This window comes from Musa acuminata, chromosome BXJ2-8 (genome assembly GCF_036884655.1).
Source record: "Musa acuminata AAA Group cultivar baxijiao chromosome BXJ2-8, Cavendish_Baxijiao_AAA, whole genome shotgun sequence".
In the NCBI taxonomy this organism is placed as follows: Eukaryota; Viridiplantae; Streptophyta; class Magnoliopsida; order Zingiberales; family Musaceae; genus Musa; species Musa acuminata.
Window position 1 is genome coordinate 9,066,573 of NC_088345.1, and position 21,413 is coordinate 9,087,985.

At 45.0% G+C, this 21,413-nt stretch overlaps 2 protein-coding genes across 2 annotated transcripts; both read left to right on the forward strand.

The window, feature by feature from the left end:
- LOC135619092 (probable inactive leucine-rich repeat receptor kinase XIAO) lies at positions 1-4,503 on the forward strand. The gene has a single exon (XM_065120732.1). It carries the CDS (start codon positions 386-388, stop codon positions 3,893-3,895), a length of 3,510 nt encoding a protein of 1,169 aa, XP_064976804.1. The 5' UTR covers positions 1-385; the 3' UTR covers positions 3,896-4,503.
- Positions 4,504-7,152: 2,649 nt separating this feature from the next.
- Positions 7,153-11,844, forward strand: LOC135619093 (rho GTPase-activating protein 5-like). The gene is made up of 5 exons (XM_065120733.1): positions 7,153-7,781; positions 9,137-9,257; positions 9,346-9,465; positions 10,789-11,019; positions 11,111-11,844. Exons 1-5 carry the CDS (start codon positions 7,324-7,326, stop codon positions 11,702-11,704), a joined length of 1,524 nt encoding a protein of 507 aa, XP_064976805.1. The 5' UTR covers positions 7,153-7,323; the 3' UTR covers positions 11,705-11,844.
- Positions 11,845-21,413: the final 9,569 nt, after the last annotated feature.

The following is a 21,413-nucleotide window of genomic DNA, read 5'->3' on the forward strand; positions in this document are numbered from 1 at the left end:
CGAGTGAAACCTTTATCCGGTACCATTTACTAACGGATAATTTTGCCCATCTTGGGATAATTAATCCCAATTCAAAGAGAGATTCTGCTGCAACACTTTCCGTCGCTGCTCGCATTTACTATTTTATTCAAAATGAAGCCTCGAACTCTGAGAGAGAGAGAGAGAGAGAGAGAGACAGAGAGAAAAGAGGGAGGGAAAGAGCGAAAGCACTCCAAAAACCCCTCTCGCTCTCTCTCCCCTCTGCTCTTCTCATCTCATCTGTCCTCGGCCTCCTGCCGCTGAGCAAAAACTTAGAAGATCACCCACCACCATCCACTCCCCACTTACCACTGCTACGCTCGTCTCCGCTACGGTGCCGAAAAGTCTATATTTTGGTTGTTCCAGGATGCCGTCCGCTTCCTCCGCCTTCTCCCTCTTCCTCCTCCCGCTACTGCTGTTTCCCCTTCTCATCTCGGCAACCCCGCCGCCGCCTCAGCCGCCCCCGCCGCCAGCGCCCCATCTGAACCGTACCTCCGAGATCTTGGCCGAGATCGACGCCCTCACCGCATTCCGCCGCGCCCTCCGCGATCCTCTCGGCGCCCTCGCGGGGTGGGATGCTTCCTCCCCCTCCGCCCCATGTTCCTGGCGCGGCGTCGCCTGCGACCCGGACGTTTCCCGCGTCGTCGAGCTGACTCTCCCCCGCCTCCGCCTCTCCGGCCCCATCTCCCCACGCCTTGCTGACCTCCACCTCCTCCAGCGACTCAGCCTCCGCACCAACCAGCTGTCCGGCCCTGTTCCCCCGTCCTTCGCCTCCCTCGGCCGACTCCGCACCCTCTACCTCCAGTCAAACACCCTCTCCGGTCCCCTTCCCCCCGCCTTTCTTTCCAATCTCTCTAACCTCCAAGTCCTCAGCCTCGCGGGAAACCTCTTCACAGGCCCTGTCCCTACCGCACTACCTCCTGACATCCGATACATCGACCTCTCCTCCAACGCCTTCTCCGGGTCGATTCCTGCCAACCTCTCCGTCACCGCCCCTCGCCTCCAGCTCCTTGACCTCTCCTTCAACCGCCTTAACGGCACCATTCCCGGGAACCTTGGTGGCCTCCCCGCACTCGCGTTCCTCTGGCTCGATGGCAACCTCCTCGAGGGTACACTTCCCGCTGTCCTTGCAAACTGCTCCTCCCTCGGGCACCTTAGTCTCCAGGGGAACAGCCTCCGCGGCATCGTCCCTGCCGCCATCGCGGAGATGCCCAACCTCCAGGTGCTAGCCCTCGCCCGCAACCGCCTCTCTGGCGCGGTGCCCGCCTCCGTCTTCTACAACGCTTCGACCACCGGCGTCTCATCACTCCGGATCGTCCAGCTCGGGCAGAACGAATTCACCGAGCTTGCTCCGCCTCCGCAGGGGCGTCGCTACTCCGCCGCCCTCCAGGTCCTGGACCTCAAGCAAAACCGGCTTGCAGGAGCATTCCCCGCGTGGCTTGTCAATGCCTCGGGGCTCACGGTCTTGGATCTCTTCGGGAACGCCTTCACCGGCTCGTTGCCGCCAGGTATCGGACGGCTTGCATTACTGCAAGAGCTTCGGCTTGGGAGGAACTCGATGACCCTGCCGGTTCCAGTGGAGATCGGGCAGTGCAGCGCCCTTCAGGTTCTTGATCTCGAGGAGAACCGGTTCTCCGCTGAGATACCGGCCGCTCTTAGTCGCCTTAGCCAGCTGAGGGATCTCTACCTCGGCGGCAACCTCTTCTCCGGTTCGATTCCCGGGAGTCTCGTTAAGCTCTCCAAGCTCGAAACGCTGTCGCTCTATGGCAACAAGATTTCCGGCGTCATCCCAGAGGAGCTGATGCTGCTGAGCAACCTCACCACGTTGGTCCTCGCTGGCAATGGTATCTCCGGCGAGATTCCTTCAACGATCGGAAACCTCACGGGGCTTCAGACACTAAACCTGAGCATGAACAGCCTGTCCGGCGTCATTCCGGCGTCGATCGGGAGGCTGCTGAACCTGAAGTCGCTGGACCTCAGCGGCCAAAAGAACCTTTCCGGAGACCTCCCGGCGGAGCTGTTCGGATTACCAAGCCTTCAGGTGATATCTCTCGCCGACAACTCGTTCTCCGGCCAAGTTTTGGAGGGTTTCAGCAGCCTATGGAGCTTGCAGATTCTGAACCTAACTGCCAACTCCTTCTCCGGCTCAATCCCAGCGACATATGGCTACCTCCAGTCACTAAAAGTTCTTTCGCTTGCCTACAACAACATCACCGGCGAGGTCCCTGCGGAGCTCGCTAACTGCTCCAACCTCACCATTCTACAGCTCCGGTCCAACCACTTGTCAGGCCCCATCCCGGAGGATATCTCCCGTCTCTCCGACCTAACGGAGCTCGACCTCGGCCGGAACAATCTGTCGGGCATAATTCCGCCGGATATCTCCAATTGTTCCACTTTGGTCACGCTTATGTTGGACGGCAACCATCTCTCAGGCGACATTCCCGACTCACTCTCCAGTCTTTCTAAGCTTCAAGCGCTCGACCTCTCGGACAATGAGCTATCGGGCTCAATTCCGTCCTCCCTTGCTCTCATCTCCAGGTTGGCGCACCTCAATGTGTCCGATAACAGCCTGAGAGGAGAAATTCCAGGGGTGGTGAGTTCCCGCTTTGGCGATCCATCGGCGTTTGCTGGGAATCCAGATCTCTGCGGTCACCCCTTGGAGACGGCGTGCAAGAAGAGGAAGAGGACGTATCTTATCCTGGTGATCGGCCTCACTGCGGCCGCGGCTTGCATTCTGGTCGTCTGCTGCTGCTGTTTTGTTTTCAGCCTGTTGCGCTGGCGAAGACGCTTCCTGGATAGTCGGGCCGGCGTGAAGAAACGGAGCCCCGGAAGGGGCAGCGGATCGAGCGCTGGGAGCGGCGGTAGCGGTGAGAACAATGGCGGGCCGAAGCTGGTGATGTTCAGCAACAGGAACACCTACGCTGACACGGTGGAGGCGACGCGGCAGTTCGACGAGGAGAACGTACTCAGCCGCGGTCGCCACGGACTGGTGTTCAAGGCGTGCTACAACGATGGCACCGTGCTGTCGATCCTGCGGCTGCCGTCGACGTCGGCGGACGGAGCCATCGTGATCGAGGAGGCGGCGTTCCGCAAGGAGGCGGAATCGCTGGGGAAGGTAAAGCACCGGAACCTGACCGTGCTCCGCGGCTACTACGCTGGCCCCCCACCAGATGTTCGACTGCTGGTCTACGACTACATGCCCAACGGCAACCTCGCCACGCTCCTGCAGGAGGCGTCCCACCAGGACGGCCACGTGCTCAACTGGCCCATGCGCCACCTTATCGCCCTCGGCGTGGCCCGCGGGCTGACGTTCCTCCACGCCTCCGGGGTCGTCCACGGGGACGTCAAGCCGCAGAACATCCTCTTCGACGCGGACTTCGAACCCCACCTCTCCGACTTCGGGCTAGAGCCGATTGTGGTGACGGCGGGTGCAGCGGCCGCCGCAGCCGCGGCATCGACGTCGGCAACGACGGTGGGATCCCTGGGATACGTGGCGCCCGACGCGGCGGCCGCGGGTCAGGCGACGCGGGAGGGGGACGTGTACAGCTTCGGGATCGTACTGCTGGAGCTGCTGACTGGGCGGCGGCCGGGGGCGTTCGCTGGGGACGATGAGGAAGACATCGTGAAGTGGGTGAAGCGGCAGCTGCAACGGGGGCAGGTGGCGGAGCTGCTGGAGCCGGGCCTGCTGGAGCTGGACCCGGAGTCCTCGGAGTGGGAGGAGTTCCTGCTGGGGATGAAGGTGGGGCTGCTTTGCACGGCCCCTGACCCGCTCGACAGGCCGTCCATGGCCGACGTCGTCTTCATGCTCGAAGGCTGCCGCGTCGGCCCCGACCTCCCCTCCTCCGCCGATCCCACTTCCCAGCCCTCTCCCGCCTGAATTCTGTCTGCTTCTTCTTTTTTTCTTTTCTTTTCCCGCTTAATTCCCTTTTTCTTTGTTTTTTTCCTTTCCCTTATTCTTTTTAATTCGAACTCCCTTTGTAGTATTCTGCAACCATTTTATCTCTCCTCCCGGGTTGGCTTGGCGCGGGCAACCGAAGAGGGGACCAGAACGTGGTCAAATCTGACTCCTCCACGGGGACCACAGGGCCTTGGTTTCCTTCCCGCCTCACCATTCTCAAGGATGGTGAACCGCCACGTTTGAGTACGTAGCCGTTCGAAGTGGCTAGTGAACTGGAGAACTGCTGGCACTGTTGTCTTTCGTTGATTCCCTTCTTAAACATCTCGCCAACTTGGCGGGGGGAGGACGCCAGTGTCAGTACGGATCTGATGCCCTTCTTCCCGATCCGACGGTCAATGCTAAGGAATCGTAATTGGTCAAGTGCAAATTATTTGGTCATTTACGTTTTGCATATCATCGGGATGAAGACAAGGAGAAAATGGCGGGGGAAAGGGGTCCCCTTCCCTGAATCGATTGGATCTCTGTAGGTTTGAAGGGACTTTCTACTTTATATTTAATTGCGATATATGGGAAACGGTTTCCTCGATCCCAATACAGGCCCTGGTTGGGGTCCCCCTTAAATTAATTACAATAATTGTCTGGGAATCCGGTTTGCTACTGGCTTGGACCGGTCGTCGCGACAAAAGCCATGCAGGTGACCGTTTGATTTAGAATACAACACTTTTTTGACCGCTTTTTTTCGTTTTTTTTACTCTGATGATCCGCACTGAAGAGGCCACCGTCGTGCCATTTGGCTTGTAGCGATCGTCGGACGTCCGATCCTGACGACGACGGGTGCAGACGGATACGCTCCTGTTTCTGGATCCTAACTTGATCCGCCATGGAAACATCCATTTCAAACGAACACAATGACGTTCGCTTTGAATCAGGATAATATGCACCAGTAATGAAAAGAAGTCGTTGGAGGCGAGAGAGCATCAGGTGCAGTGGTCTCTGGTGCATGGAGTAAACGACACGAGGAACAGAGCGCTGCTCTGCTCGCGCACCTGCAGAAACAGCACCATCGGACACACCCCACGTGACGGAAGCGGACAAAACAACAGACGGGGGACGGTCAGAAGCTGTCATCTCACCGCCCATTCCTCCTCCGTCTGCCCCGGCAGCCACATGCACGATGGTAACAGCCTACGCATCCACGACGCCCGAGGCAAGTCGTTGAACGGTGACGCTCGAGTTTCCGGGCCCAGGCGAACTGTATCGGCTGCGCCGTACAACACGAAATAAATACGAGACAGACGCCATAACAGCGGTAACAAAAGAAGTCCAGTACTCGGATCACACGCATGCCGTCAATCTCCATCCACTGGCTAATGAAACGAAAGAGATTTCACAAGCATTTACACATGTACTTCTTGTCCACAAGTGTCACGAGAGAATAGTCACCAACTAAGTGGATAGTACGAATGACTGGGTCTGCCTATGCCTGGAATAACCCGATAAGGACTTGGATGCCGTCTTGTCCATTGGGTCAAGACAGATGCGACCTGCCCACGGGCCAGGAATCGAAAACCTCCAATGGTTAAGATCCAGTCAGGCAATTCTGTCTCCAGGATTTCAAAGCCACTCACTTCTTATTTTGGATCATTTTTCGCATTCTTGTTGATGTGCTCAAGCCATCCCTTTTTACTTGTTTGAGGTTACATTGCTACTAATTAAAAGGTTGCAGTGGATGATAACCATCATTAGCAGAGTTGTCTCCGCTCTCCTTTTGACGATGATGGTCACATGGATACAGATCATATCCAACCTCTCGTCATCAATACGTGCTTCATTTTTGGTACCGAGAAAGTAACTAAGCCATATTGCCCCCTAATCATCATCAACCCCACCTTCATAAATACTCCTTTACGTTCTGGACTCAGCTCTGTCGCTCCATGCCACCTGAAAGCATTATACACTCACGTTGTGTGTTGCTGGTGGTCAGAGTCTTTTCTCTTCGGCAAAACAGCAGAGTGAAACTCCACAGTAGCAGAGCCGATCATTGAGCTATGCTCTCTGCTTCGAGACTAATGAGCCTCTACGTGACATTCTTCTTGAAATGGATCAGTCTTATGACGAAGTTTTCTATTTGAAGAATGTTAAGTGGAATAAGTCCCTCGCCATGTTCGGATGAACTGTCTTGATGAAGCTTCGCATATCTAATCCCAAGCAGCACATGATCTTAGTAAACTAAGTAGAAAGTCAGCCACCAAAACTTTGGAAGAGACTGATGCATGGCGAATTGGTGGCGAGTGGTGGTACCACCAATTAACGTGCGATGTCATGTCATTACATTGCTATCTTTTAATGGTTCCTTTAATTCATTTCTACCCGCTTGGGGGTTGGCAACGGCCACACTCGACGTAGTCCAATAATGTCCTTATATGACATCATAACATGTCATGTTTCCAAAGTAAGCAACATGCATTTAACTTCATCAACAAGATGGATTGGTTGCAGATTGTGCTTGGCATCAATGTCATGTTTTCCAACCCACATAAGTAAAGAATCTGGATTGGGTACCCTCCCACCGCCTAATCTTAGATTCCGCCTTCTCTGATCCAAAGTGCATGCCACTATATGCTGCATGATGGATCATATATATAATTATATACATTACATTTCACCCCATTTAGATTCGTGGCTTCATGGTGAATGTAAAGAGTGTGAATCTGTTATCCTCGTCTATTGCATGTCTTCGGCTTATCAAACATGGTGGACGTGTTTTATTGCTGACGCGGACGTTCATGTGACGCGGATGGCGGAACTCAACACGACCAACGTGCGCAAGTAAATGCGACGTCCGTGCCACGTGACAGACAGCTGTGCTGATGGCGTCGTGGTACGTTTACTGCCCATCGCGTTTCGACGGCGCTCACGCATGACATCAAGCAGATGCCTGTGGGCCCGGATCCTGCATCCAATCACAAGTCAGGTAAGTAAGCTGTTCGTTGGTTAGAAAAAGACTGTTCGCAGGAGAACGTACTACTTAGGGGAGTCCGGAGACGTGTGGGGTCGGCCTCTTGTGCTAACGAGCTGATCGCCGTCGATGTGGATCCGTCCTTGTCTATCTTCTCGCCTCTTCTCTCCCTCTCCACTGCAAAGCGGAAAAAAAGAAGGAGAAAAAAAGATTCCAGAAAAAGAGAAGAGCGAATCAATTTGGAAGGAGTGAGTATAAAGATAAAAGTCGCCATCAACTCACCACACTCCCCCCACTTCACCACCACCACCGCCAGCACCGCTCCCACTCCCACCAACATCACCATTCTGATTCCCTCCCAACCCCATCCACCATCCTTTCTTATACCGGTAAGTTGACTCTATTTTAGCCCTATTACTAAGTCCACCATCCTCTCTGCTCCGCCGCCATGGCCGGCTTCCAGCTCCACCTTGGCGCCTTCCACTCCTCGCCGCCCTCGCAGCAGCACTCCTCCTCCGAAGAAGAAGAAGACGAGGAAGAAGAGGATGAAGAAGAAGAAGAAGAAGAGGAGGAGGAGGAGATGGAGGAGGGGTGCCCGATCTCTTCGCCGCTAATCGTGCCCGGATCGGACGGGGAAGAGGGGGAGGGGAAGGAGAACCGTCATCAGCATCATCCCTTCTCGATAATGGCGGTGCTGGTGGCGGCGCTGAGGAAGTCGCTGGTGATGTGTAGCGTCGGAGCCGGGGAGGACGGGGCGTGCCGCCGCACATCCCCCGCTTCCATGGAGATCGGGTGGCCCTCCGACGTGCGGCACGTCGCTCACGTCACCTTCGATCGGTTCGACGGCTTTCTCGGGCTGCCCGTCGAGTTGGAGCCCGAGGTTCCCGGCGGGGTTCCCAGCGCCAGGTCTGTCTTTTCTTTTCTTTTTTTCCCGGACTCGTTCCTTGTTGGGCGAATTTCCAAAACAAATTTCTGAAGTTTCAGCATTTTTTAAATAACGCCTCAAGTTTGAAAAATTTCGGGGAACGGATTTTTTTCAAACCTCGCGGCCAGCAACGACGGTGAGGGTTAGGAGGCGAGCGAGGGCCGGCGGGCGGGGCAGAGGGGAGCCGTCGGTGGAGCGGAGGCGCGGCCAGGGTAGGATAGGAACTTTTCAAAATGACGAGGGTAAAAAAATCATCTTTTGATGCGATCAAAGGTGCTCTGCCAGAATTTTTCAAACTTCAAAGAGTACTACGCGAAAAATTCTGAAACTTATGGGTTTTTTTTTTCTGGGAATTCGCCCTTCTTTGTTTTGGGATTTTTAGGGTTCTTCTTTAGTAATTATGATGTGGGTAGTGTACTTAGCAATCATAGAATGATCTTTACAAACAGTTCTGGTAACTTTTTTTTGCTTCTTTTATGGTACCTAATTTCGTTGGGTTTTGGTCGAAAAGAACTCAAGACTTACAATAGGGCTGCTCAAGAACTATCATCTTTGTTCATCAATGCATCAGCCTATTTCTGACTTTTACCATGTAGGGGAAGAATTTAGGCCTTTCCTTTATCTTGCTGTATGAATCGAGCTATTTGGGCCATTCTTGGTTGACCTACTGATAAATGAACACCACTGGCCATATTGCCCATTTCTGAAATTATCTACAATCCCTACATAAAACCATGGGAGTAAGCCCTGTTTGCAATGGGGGATTTATGGGACATCCCTCCAAATCGCAGATTTCACCCAAACATCCTCTTGTACCACCTGAAGCTGGGAAACTCAAGAATTATGGTCAGATGCCTAAACTATGGGGCCTCTTGGAACTTGAAAGTCCCATGCATAAGGACTTTCAAATATTTTAAGATTAGTATAACATATGCTTAAACCCCCCTGCTAGACACAAATAAAGGTAGTCAAGCACATAAATGGTTACTTCTGTTGGAACATTTGGAACTTCAACCAAATAGGACCTTATATAGTACACACTCTGAAAAGTCAAACAAGTTTGGAAGCAATTTCAGAAGTGTGAACAAAGCACACATGTATTTTTTCAAATCTCTCCCAATATATATAGAGATAGAAAGTTGTAGGATGTCTTCGTATTTAAGCGACCAGGTGACATCGATTATCGCAAGCCAATCCATAAACTGTCATTTCCATAATGCAAGTATATTTGGAGTTTCTGTTGAATTTATGCATATCTTTTATTTAATTCTAGCTGTACAAGTTTCAATTCTTATAATCTAATAAGTGGTCTCACAAGAGGTTCTGTTTTCTTCAGTGCAAGCGTGTTCGGAGTTTCTGCTGAATCTATGCAATGCTCTTATGATAAAAGAGGGAACAGCGTGCCTAGTATTCTGCTCTCTATGCAACGGCACTTGTATTTACAAGGAGGTCTACAGGTCTTGCTCCTTCTTGTAGAATTTTGACAATTATTGTGATATATTTTTCAGTTGGATAATGACCTAGTCCTTCCTTTTCCACATGAAGGTGGAAGGCATATTTAGAATTAATGCTGAAAATAGCCAAGAAGTGTTTGTTAGAGACCATCTGAACAGAGGAATCGTACCACATGGAATTGATTTGCATTGTCTTGCGGGACTGATAAAGGTATTATCAACATCCAACCCTATGTATCTATCTATTGTTAAAGTCATTTGTGATTAATTAAGCTATATTCAGTTTGTTAAGCAGCTACTTTACTGAGCATTATTTATTTCTGGGACATGAAGATATTCTAGGCCATTCAAGATCACATATCTCCTAAAATGGTTTTCATACCTTTATCCATAAAATAACCTTTGTTCCTTTTGAACTACTCTTATTGTTACAAATAAATCGTGCCAATGATCACATGTTAAGTCCCCATGAATCTACAAATTGCTTTAGTATTGGTTCCATTTAACCCTTGGTGATGGGATGGAACATTTATTTCCAAGCCTCGCAATCAAAGAACATGTTTTAGCCATTGATCAGAAGATCTCAATGGTCAAGTTAATAGTATTCTAATGATCATGTCAGATAAACAGGTCTTTGGTCCATGGTATTGGCTGAACGGCCACCCAATCTCAGGGGTTCGGTGAATTCCCAATCTCCAATCTCTGATAAGTACCGGATGAACACTCAGCCAGTTCAGCATTGATTCTTTTTTCTAGAAGGTCAGAGGTAGAAAATTTCTTCTTAAATTTCAAAACTAAGTGCGCAAGGACAAAATGGTATGAACACATTTGCGAAATGTGTTTCTTTAGAATCTGGGTTTCTGCTTCAATGAACAGAACACAATAAACACAACTTTTTGTCAAATATGCTCCATGTTTTCTGCGTCTAGGTGTACTTCAAAAATAAATTCCCGCTTCTTTTCCCCATTTGTTAGTTCGATCAAATTCGATTTATATTAGTGTTGTTAAAAACACAATTAATGTGTTCCCATGTATCAAATTATAGAATGGTTGCTGGTGCTTGTGAATCTACAGTAGTTGTGAAATTACACATATCGTCTGATGTATGGAAGATAATAAGTTACAAGTTAGTATTATAAGATGCAGATCATTTGAGTTCAATGCACAAAATGCCCTTAACTGAGTTATTTATTTCACAAAATTTTTAAACAACATGGGGCAGTTAACTAGTGTCATAGACTGCCTAAGTTATGTATTTTATGCTGCCATCCTAGACAAGCATTTAAATAGCAAGGTGTTTAATTTTGGGGCTAAATGTGTTGTTTGCCTTTGATAGGTGTGGCTGGTAGCTTCCAGTATGCTAGTTCTGTACCAAAAAAATTAATAATAATTTCTCAAATACTTAAATTTTTGTCATTGGTTTCTTGTCGACGGTCTTTCTTTAGCTGGTTTTTTTTATTACATGGGGACATGGTGGCTCTTGAACAATGTACCTATTATTGGATGATTAGAAGCTTTAATTTTGCTGCTGCAGGCATGGTTTAGAGAACTACCCAGAGGAGTACTTGACTCACTGACACCCGATCAGGTGATGCACTGTAATAGTGAAGAAGAGTGCTCTGAACTTGTGAGGATGCTACCACCAACTGAAGCAGCATTGCTTGACTGGGCTCTTAATTTGATGGCAGATGTTGTGGAGCATGAACATTTGAATAAGATGAATGCTCGAAATATCGCAATGGTTTTTGCACCTAACATGACTCAGGTTACTAGAGAAATTTATAATTCTTAGCTATCTCGAAATCTTCCATGCATAATAAATTTCAATTAATTACCATTTCATGTCTATTTTTCAGATGGCTGATCCCTTAACTGCATTGATCCATGCGGTCCAAGTAATGAACTTCCTCAAGATACTGATCATAAAGGCACTACGAGAAAGAGAAGTGGCAGCTTTTGCTGCCAGGGGACTCCACTCCTGCTCTGAGTCTCCAAGTGACAAGGATCAAGCGAAATCAACTAATCCTTCAGAAAGATACACTCTGCAAACGAGTGAGAAAACTCCAAACTTGTATGCTCTTGACAAAGTTGCTATAGGCAAATTCTTGTTCAGTTCTGAGCAATCTCTGGGTAAAGATAAAGAGGGCTTTAATGGTGAGAAGAAAGGTGAAACTGATGAGGAGCGTGAGTTCATTTCCAGCAAAATTTCACCTCTTAGTTGTGATTTGGATGCTGTAGAAGACAAAGAAGTAGAAGGTGCAATGGATAGATCAGGTTTTAGGAAGGGCATGAGGAAGCTTTGCGGGCACCCCGTGTTTCAGTTAAGTAGCTTTACAAAGAAGACGGCAGAGCTTAACATTGTAAACTCACGCGGAGAAGGCTTGGGCATGATGTGCATTGCATGTCAAAGAGAACATGTACTATCCCGACCGACTGACGTAGCAGAGTAAGGGCAGGATAATGTTGATGTGGTAGCAAATGTATTGTATCACCATGGTTGGGTTGCGTAGGTAGGGTTTGCTATTGGTTTATACTGTTGTACTCTGGAAGATGCAATGAAAGTGGCCAAATTGATTGTTTGGATTCCAAATTCTGGAGATAGTACTCAGTTTTCATAGGCTTTTTATATGTCTATTCAAGCATCAGAATTCGATATCGTTCAACTTTTTCTTTTGACAAATGATAAGTGATGAAGATGAGATTTGATTTTAAGATCTTGCTATCAAACAGTCAGACACTTGGGTCATAATCAGGCTGCACTCTCGTGTACCGAACGAAACGAGCATGAGTACTACTAATAACAGGCTTACGAGGTCACCACGGTTCAGTTTGCAAGAGACTTGCAGCTCGACGTAGTAGAGAGAGTCGTCTGAGAACAATAAAACACGCAGGAGAGGAACGAAGAAGGGAGATCTCAATGGAGCATGGCATCACCGGAGGAGCAGGGGAGACGAAAGAATCCGTGTCCTTTCAGTAAGCTCTCCCACCTTTCCGACTTCGAGTAAGCTTCGGCCCAATACGACCACCGGTAATGGCGACGACTTGGCTTAATCATTGCATAATAACGTGGGAAGACAAAAGAAGAGAATCTTTAGACACGAATAATGAAGGCAATCAGGGATTTGAAAGCCTACCTGCAATTGTCGAAACCTTGTGTTTTATCGGTTGTCTGATGCTATTGACAACCAAGAAAATATCCGAGACGTCGGCTTGGCTTTTCTTAGCTGGTAGTATTATTAGGAAAGGATGCACTTAACGTCCCAAATTAGATTTTGTGTGTGAGAGACGCTAATGTTGATTATGATGTTTGCGTCCTGCACAAATGCCAAACTGTCGGTGCTCACAAAGTTACACAGTTATTACGATCATATAACGTTTTCCTGTGAATTGTTGGAAAGTAGGCATTCGTATTGGCCAGAGTTCATTCTATTGTTTGTGTTAAGATCAATTTCTATCAAATGAGTCCAGTGTTGGGCATATGGCCCATTAATTCAGCCAGAATGAGTCTTCATAACCCACACAGCTAATATTTTCTCTTTTAACTTACCCAAAAAAAAAAAAAGCTTGCGGTTACTATGGGTGTGACAGGGAGAAACCACAAGGATGATTGAGGTTAAAGAACAAGAGAGAAAAAAAAAAAAAAAAAAACGAAGAGGAGGGTAATATAAAGATCATTCTCAATTATTCGGATAGTTTTCTCACCTTCAAATTTGCAGTAGTTTCGATTACTTGGAGAGAGAATAAATATTATATACTATGATATAATTCTTGTATCTCTATTATTCTCTTACGGAAAACACTATCATCGTGATATAATCAACGTATAATATTTATTCTCTCTTTGATGATATCACTATCCCTATGGGTAGAAGTAAGTCAAGATTAAGAAAAGATATTGTTTATTGTTATTATAGTGAAAAAGAAATTATAAGAATTAATGCAAGAAACATAAGAGAACAAGAAAAAACGAAAAGAAGTGAAGCCTACATAATCAAAACAAAATAAAATACCACAACTATAGTGCAGAGTAGTTACTATTTGATTTTGTTGATGATATTTTTTTTTATGTGTGTCAGGATCTTGAGTGAGTGATTGACATATGTGCTTCTTACCCTACTACAACACAAAGGGAGTTTTTTTGCTATTTACAGGTCTAAAAATTATGGTGTTGTTAAGATAGAAAATTATGACACAACAAACATCATTAGAATATGTGATATCTACATAAAGACTAATCTTGATCATAAGTTTATGATTAAATATGTAAGGCATGTGGTTGACTTGAGGTTAAATTTAATTTCAGTTAGAAGGCTAGATGATAAAGACTTTGATAGTAGATTTCACATAGGGCGATGGAAGGTTAGTAAAAGTTCTTTTATTGTAGCTAGTGGGAAGAAATATTACACTTTGTATATGTTGCAGGCTATAGCTTGTGATGAGTAATTGAATGCTATGTAGAAAGACTTCAAAGGCGATTAGGACACATGAGCAAAAATGGGTTGTAAGTTCTTTTCAAGAGAAAAGTCTTACCAGACCTTAGAGGTATACATCTGAACTCTTCTATTGATTGTTTGGTTGGCAAACAACGTAAAGTTTCATTTGCTAGTCCTACTTTATTTTGAAAAATATATGCTTTGGACCATGTCTATACAGATGTACGTGGTTCTTTGAGGACAAAAACTTATAGTAAATATATTAATGTTCCTAGTATTAGTGATGTACTTTATTTTATTATTTTTATAGATGACTTTTTTTAGAAAAGTTTGGGCTTATGTTATTAATGTTTTTAAAGAGTTTTATGCTAGAGTTAAAAGATAGACAAAAAGGTAATTAAAATATATAAGATCGATAATGGTAGTGAGTACATAAAATTGTTTGATGATTATTGCAGGTCACATGACATCCAACATAAGATGACATATCCTAGTACGTCTCAACATAATGCAATAACAAAGAGGATGAACCACACCAACATTGAAAAAATCAAATATATGCTTTCACAGGCCGCCAAGCTACAGAAAAATTATTTGAGACGAGGTACTAGCCAAATAATGTATTTTTCTTGGCTACTCACATGATCAGTTTGGTTATAGGCTTTGAAATCTAGAAAAATAGAAGACGTCTAAAAACAAATATGTGGTCTTCTTTGAGGATCAAACCCTTGAGGATTTGAAGAAGGAGGCACTAGCCAAGATTTATGCATAAGGATTATCAAAATATAATCTAGTTACTCATCTAATACCTTAGGGTGATAAGGAAGATATGCAGGAAGATGGTATAGAGATCGATGTTGATATACCTATAGGACAAGTTGAGCAGGAAGAAGATGAGGAGTAACTTTTCATAGAACCTTAGTTGAGAAGATCATCTAGATAATATCAATCTTTCAAAAGATATTCTATAGATGATTATGTGATGCTTACTAATGTAGGTGAATCAAAGAGTTACTAGAAAACAGTTGAAAGTGAGTAGAGAAAGAAGTTATTAGTTGTTACACAGAAAGAGATAGAGATAGATGCTCTACAAAAGAATCACATATATGATTTAGTGCAACTATCAAATAAAATAAATGTCTTGGAGAACAAGTGAGTTTTCAAGTTGAAGACTTAATAACAATGTTCTCAACCAAAGTACAAAGCTGCATTGGTTGTGAAAGACTTTGGTCAAAAAAAATATATTAACTTTAAAGAGATTTTTTCTATTTGTGTTGTTTTTGGTATTGCTACTAGCCTAGACTTTGAGGTTGAACAATTGAATATAAAGATAACTTTCCTTCGTAGTGATTTGAAGAATAAAATTTATATGGAATAATAAAAAAGCTTCAAAGTCAAAAGTAAAGAAAATTTTATCTATAAGTTGAAAAAGAGCTTGTATGAGCTAAAACAAGCTTTAAGATAATGGTACAAAAAAATTAATTTATTTATGGTTGAAAATAAATATAAAAGAATGACTTCAGATTATTATATGTATATCAAACTATTTTGTGAGGATTTTATTATTCTTTTACATTTTATTAATGACATATTTATCTTTGAGAAAGATATGTCTACAATTGACAGATTGAAGAAGGAACTGAGTGAATCCTTTGCAATAAAGAATATAGAGCTAGTAAAATAAATATTAGATGTGCATATTTTTCATTATAGAAAAATCAAGAAGATTTAGTTATCATAGGAGAAATACATCGAGAATGTATTAGATAGTTTCAGTATAAGAAATACAAAGTTAGTAGTTCTCCTCTTTCAGGTTACTTCAAGGTGTGCTTAGACTAGAGTTCATCTAGTGATGAGGAGAAAGAGAAAATACAAAATGTTCCTTATATTTCAGTAGTCAGAAAGTTGATGTACACGATGGTATGTATGAGGTCGGACATTACATATGCAGTGAGTGTTGCTAGTAGATTTCTTACAAATCCAAGCAAAGAGCATTGGGTAGTAGTGAAATAGATCTTTAGATATTTCAAAGAGAGCTCCAAAGTTTATTTAAGCCTTTGAGGTGAACCACTTGTGTTGACAGATTACACAAATGTAGATATGGTAAAAGATATTGATACGAGGAAGTCTGTATTAGATTTTATACTCACTTTTGCAAGAGGAGTTGTGTCATGATAATCTAGATTGCAAATGTGTATTATTCTCCATCACAGAGGCAGAATATGTTGATTATTGCTATAGAGGTTAGCAAAGAAATATTATGAATAAAAAAATTCTTATAAAAATTGGGGTTAAAATAAAAAAATTATGTAGTGCATTGCGACAGCCAAAGCGCTATCTATTTATGTAAGAACCTAATTTTTCATTTCAAGTCAAAGCATATAGATGTCAGATACCACTAGATTCGAAATATATTTGAAGATAAGCAGTTGTAATTTCAGAAAATTCACACGGATGATAATGAGACAAATATATTGACAAAGACCATACCAAAAGTAAGATAAAAGATGTGCTGACGGTTGGTTGACATGACTATATATTAATGAGTCATGGGACAGTTTCCTTTATGGGTTGAAGGCGGAGGTTGTTGGGCATATATGTCATTAATTCAACCCTTGGTGGGCCTTAATAACTCATAGCCCACAATAGCCATTTAATCGTCTCTTTTAACTTAGACAAGAATAAAATAAAAGAGGGCTTGTAGCTGCTATGAGTGTGGCTGTGAGAAACGCAGTAGCAATAGTTGAGATTAGAGATATAAGAGAAGATAAAAATGGAAGAGGATGAGAGCAACATAGAGGCCATTTCATTCTTAATAATCCAGGCAATGTTCTTGCCTTAGGTTAAATTATATTTATAATAGATTCTTGTTGTGATCACTTGAGGTAACTCTGGATATTGTGCATGGTGACGTAATCATTGTATCCCTATTGTTCTCTTATGACTGTTGCTCGAGTTTTAGGCAAGAGATTCTGAGATTTGTATGTTTATTAATTTTATAGAGGATTTGTTTTTCTGGCTTGCATTGTGATTTTTTCCCTTTGCGTTGGAGGGGTTTTCAACGTAAATTTTGGTATCTTTGTGATTGTGATTACTATTTATTTTTTTTGCTGAGTGTTACAACATGCTCGTATTTGTTTGTGTATAAGATTTTTTATCTCATCATCTTGATAAAGAATACACTATCATATATTCATCATTTGATATGTAATTGTCACACGAAGTCCTCGAGGGAAGGAAAAGATTCATGTCATTATCTATCATCTGTCTATGTGGATTAGAGTCCAAAGTAAGTCTAAGGTAGATAATTCGGGGCTATCCTCCCTATATTGTTCATGTGGACAAGAGACCAAGAGCGGATTAATCGAAGTGGTTAGAGATTGCTTTATCACATAATATTCTATAAAATATTTTTATTCATTTATGATCAAGTATAAAAGCTTTTATTCATTAGGTGCTTACTTCTTTTTTCTATTCACATTTGTATCTATACATCTCCGGTTACTAATTTAGACGTTGAATGGACGGAGTTGAAAAATCTTCTCGACCTCAATCTTCATATAGGTGACACATCGAAATAATTGTGCGTATACGGATATAAATTACGTCGAACTAATCAAGATATCAACGATATTTTTTCTTGTCAAATCTAAACCCGACCATGTTGTACAGTTGGATAAGATTGGTGTCTCATCATTTTAATAATAATAAAAATTGTTATTATATTTAATTATAATGTTACATTAAAATTAATAATAAAAAAATTGTTATTATATTTAATTATAATGTTACATTAAAATTGGTAAGGACAAATGAACTATCTTCGAGCATTACGTAAAAACACCTATCAAGTAAAAGAAAAAAAAACTTTGTGGTGACTAAAACGATAGAATCGAATGAGTCAGATTTTATCGGATTCGGGCTAAATTTCAACTCCGGAACCCAAATGCACACTGCGTCTGACATATCCGGATCGCATCCCACAACTTAGATCCGCTTCAGGTGAGCAATCAATCATGGAGCGCTGTTGTCACCAGTCGCAAGCTCCAATTCGAGAAAGTGACCGCACGGCCCGAAACCGATTCAGCCTTATGCATCGAACCACAAGCTTAACATAGATTCGGATTGAATCCATCGAATAGATTTCTTATTCTGTTGGTTATTTCCCATATCAGATACATATTGATCACTGTGATTAGGCTGTCATTTGTCAATCCTCGCCAAATAATCCTCATCGTCGTCATGATTAGAGCTTCCACTTGATGGAGTCAGCAGAGTCGAATTAATCGTTTCATGATTTGGCATTGAGAAAATTAAAAGAGAGAGCTCAGAGAGCCCACTTCGGAGTTTTATTTTATTTTTGTTTTTGGGAAAGCAATACATTCCAATTCCGAGTCAGTGGTTCATAATTGCATACGTCAGTTTGGAATCCAAAGGGAGCCATGGCAGCTAACATATTAAGACATCCATATATCAGAACCACCCCCCACCAATTCCTCCTCCACCGGAACCCGCCCTTCCCTTCCGATGATACCTCTGCCGGCCCCTCCCCCGTTGCCGCCTCCGTGAACTGTTGTTTTCCGCCGCCTCCGCTGTTTCCTGACTCCCATGTCCTCCACCTCCGCCTCTGCCTCCCCCGCCCCCGCCGCAAGCAGGATGACGACGAAGACGCGCCCCTTCTCCGCGAGCGAACTGGCGCATGAGGCCAAACGCGAGGCCGCCCCGAGCGTGGAGCGCAGGTCCTGGGCGGCCATCGGCGCCAACTGCTGCCTTCTCCTCGTCGGCGTCGGCGGCGGCGCGCTGTTGGCATGGTTGGCTCTCTCCTTCCACCACTCCAACCAGCAGCTGTGGATGGTCCCCGTCGGCCTGGTCCTGCTGGGCACGCCCATCTTCGCGTGGCTTTCCGTCTTCGTCTCCGGCGTCGGCCGGAGCCTCGAGCTACTGCAGGCTAAACCCACGGCGTCGCCACCTCCGGATCTCGATGGAGAGAGATGATCGAGAAGAAACAGCGCAACCAACCAACCACTCCTTGGGTGTGTTTTCTGCAACATGTAATTCGTCTTTTCTGGTTTCCATCTCCAAGAGATAGCAGGAAAACTACAGAGATACATATTTCTTTGGTAATTATTTTGATGTTGTCTTCCTCCTCATCGTAATTACGAGTCATCGCAACCTTTTCTCCAAGCAACACAACACATGAATCCAATACCTGTCTGCAACTTGATGTTGGCCTTACATTACGAGGTAATCTATTTAGAGTCATCAGAAAAGCACAGGTGCAGTGGTCCCTCTGTGAACGCAAACTCCTCCTCTGTTCCGACTGTATGCAATTGTTCTTCCTCTCATCTGCTTTGGGTTTGCCAAGGTCGAGGCTTCTTTATAGCCTACTGGACCGAGCATTAACATGGACAACTCGGATGCAAAATAAATATTGAGTTTAGAGTAAGAAACATTGCAATTAAGAGGTGTGTAAAAGCAGAATTCATTTCTTCATCTTTGGTGAGTGACTGTGTCGATAGACCCTCTTTTAAGAGGATAACGGACCGTGGGAATTGCACGTTGTCTTCAACGTAATGGAAGTCAAGTCTCTCACTATGCTCGACTGGTGATTGATTAGAACAGCTAGCGAACCAAGAATTCAACCGTGCTTGATTAGCATTCATCCTGTCGATATGTGTAGGATGTGGTCATATCTTTATTCATCGCTGGAGAATGTAATCATTTCGTGTCCTAGTCAAGGAAGCTTGGGTTTACAAGTCCTTGCCACTCCATCTCAAATCGCCTGTGTAGAATTCTAAGATTTGAAGAAAAATCTCTGGGGAAATCCCCATGTCGAACAGGCCGTAGGGTCGCATCGTCCTTCGTCTTCCTCCACAAATCGCACTTCATATTCTTTACTGTACGAGTGTGCCGCCCCAAAAGAGCCACACCATCGATGTGTTCATTGCAGCATCCGCGGAGGTCGAATAATCCGGAAATTGGTACATCAGGCAGCAAAAGTCCGTGGAGGCGAGAAGATAGATTACTGTACCAGAGGACCAAACCTTCTTCAACGACTTCTACCGTAGCAAAATATTCTTGGGGGGCAGAGCAGACAGCGGAACAGACCCAAAAAGCGAGGGAGTCGCCGCCGACCCAAGACAACGAGTGTTACCTTGGCTGGTGGTATCTGGGACAGTAACAGCCCCGCCCCGGTGGGATTCGGGGGAAGCTCTTCCGCCCCGCTAAAAGTCCAAGAAGTCGACCGCGGTCCTTTTCGACCCCGTCACACGCCGCTACCGAATGATCGAATTGGGCGTCTCATTTGTATGCACTTATGCAAAAGCTCCACCGCAGTTCACATGTCATGGGTTAACTTGTTCTTTGGCAGCTACTATTGCCCTTTCCATATGGTGCCGACACTAGCAATCGAGAGATCAGAGTTACTCGATTTGAAGCACTAAATACCTGTTCCTGAGATCATGCAGACAGAGGGGGTACATATGTGGGGTCTTTTGACCCCGAAGCATACAAGCAACCTGCGATGGAGGGCCGGCCCGCTGCTTCAGCATTATTGTGGACGACGATGTGCACCGTTCCAAGGAATTAAAAGTGGTTTCTACTGTGTGGCATCTCTGACGACCGGTCGCTTGTCGTATCCCGACTTGGGGTACCGACAAGCTGCTGTAACGCATACCGAGATAGGGGTTTGGCGTGCAGTCCAAGAAGGGCAAGGCGTGAAAGACGACTACAGGAATAGAATCCAAACCGAATTGAATAGCTCCGACGATTTATCGATTTCAAATTGAATCGAAATTGATTAACGATCATTTAATTTTATTTTATTTTTTAAAATTTTAAAAAAATTCTAGAAACTATCAGTTGAAGAATAGAAACAGTCAGAATTGATAATTCTGATTTCGATTCGAAACATCAATAATTTTAAAAAAAATAAAAATAAATAGTCAAATAATGCTATTGATCGACCATTGGGTTGTGCTTGGTCCAATGATTCTGGGAGGAGCAAATGATCACTTTACTCCTCTCATAATTATATTAACAGCTATTTTCACGAGGATAATGATTATTTTATAATTAAAAATAAAAAATAATCTCTTCTAACAATTAAATAATATTTAGTTTTGGGGTATTTTAGTAAAAAATTATCTGAAAATCTTATAAATACCCTTGATGCGGTCTGCATCTGTTTAAGCCGTGACCTCGGGGCGGTACGACTCGGTTCAGGGGTCCGGATGCCGAGGATCACAGGTAGAGCTTCTTGACGTCTTTTGGGGAAGCGCTCGCGGCAACCCGATCGGGGCGTGGTCTTCGGAGATGGCTAGTTGCAGCGTCACGGTAACGCGGTCGCCGTGTACCTGCATAAAGGTCGGACCGTATCTTCGGCCCGACCCCTCCGACGGTCTAATTAGTGGACGAGAAGAGGATTTCTGTGTCCAGAGCTCCTGCCGTTGGCCCCTGTTCACCTTTAGGGCTCTGGACTCTTTATAGTTTGGGTCTGATACTACCTGATGTTCCTGCCTGTCAGAGCAGGGTCGTGCCTCTGGCTGGATTTGACATCGCCATTAGGGTCGCGTGGCGGACCATCCTGTCGCAGGGTATGGGCGGCCTCGGTCGTCGCCTTCTGCGTTTGGGTGAGCGTGCAGGGTATGGGCGACGGAGCCGCTGGCTGAGAGGGGGTGACGTTGGCGACGTCGGGTCAGCGTTAATGCCCGTTCACTCGGGCAGG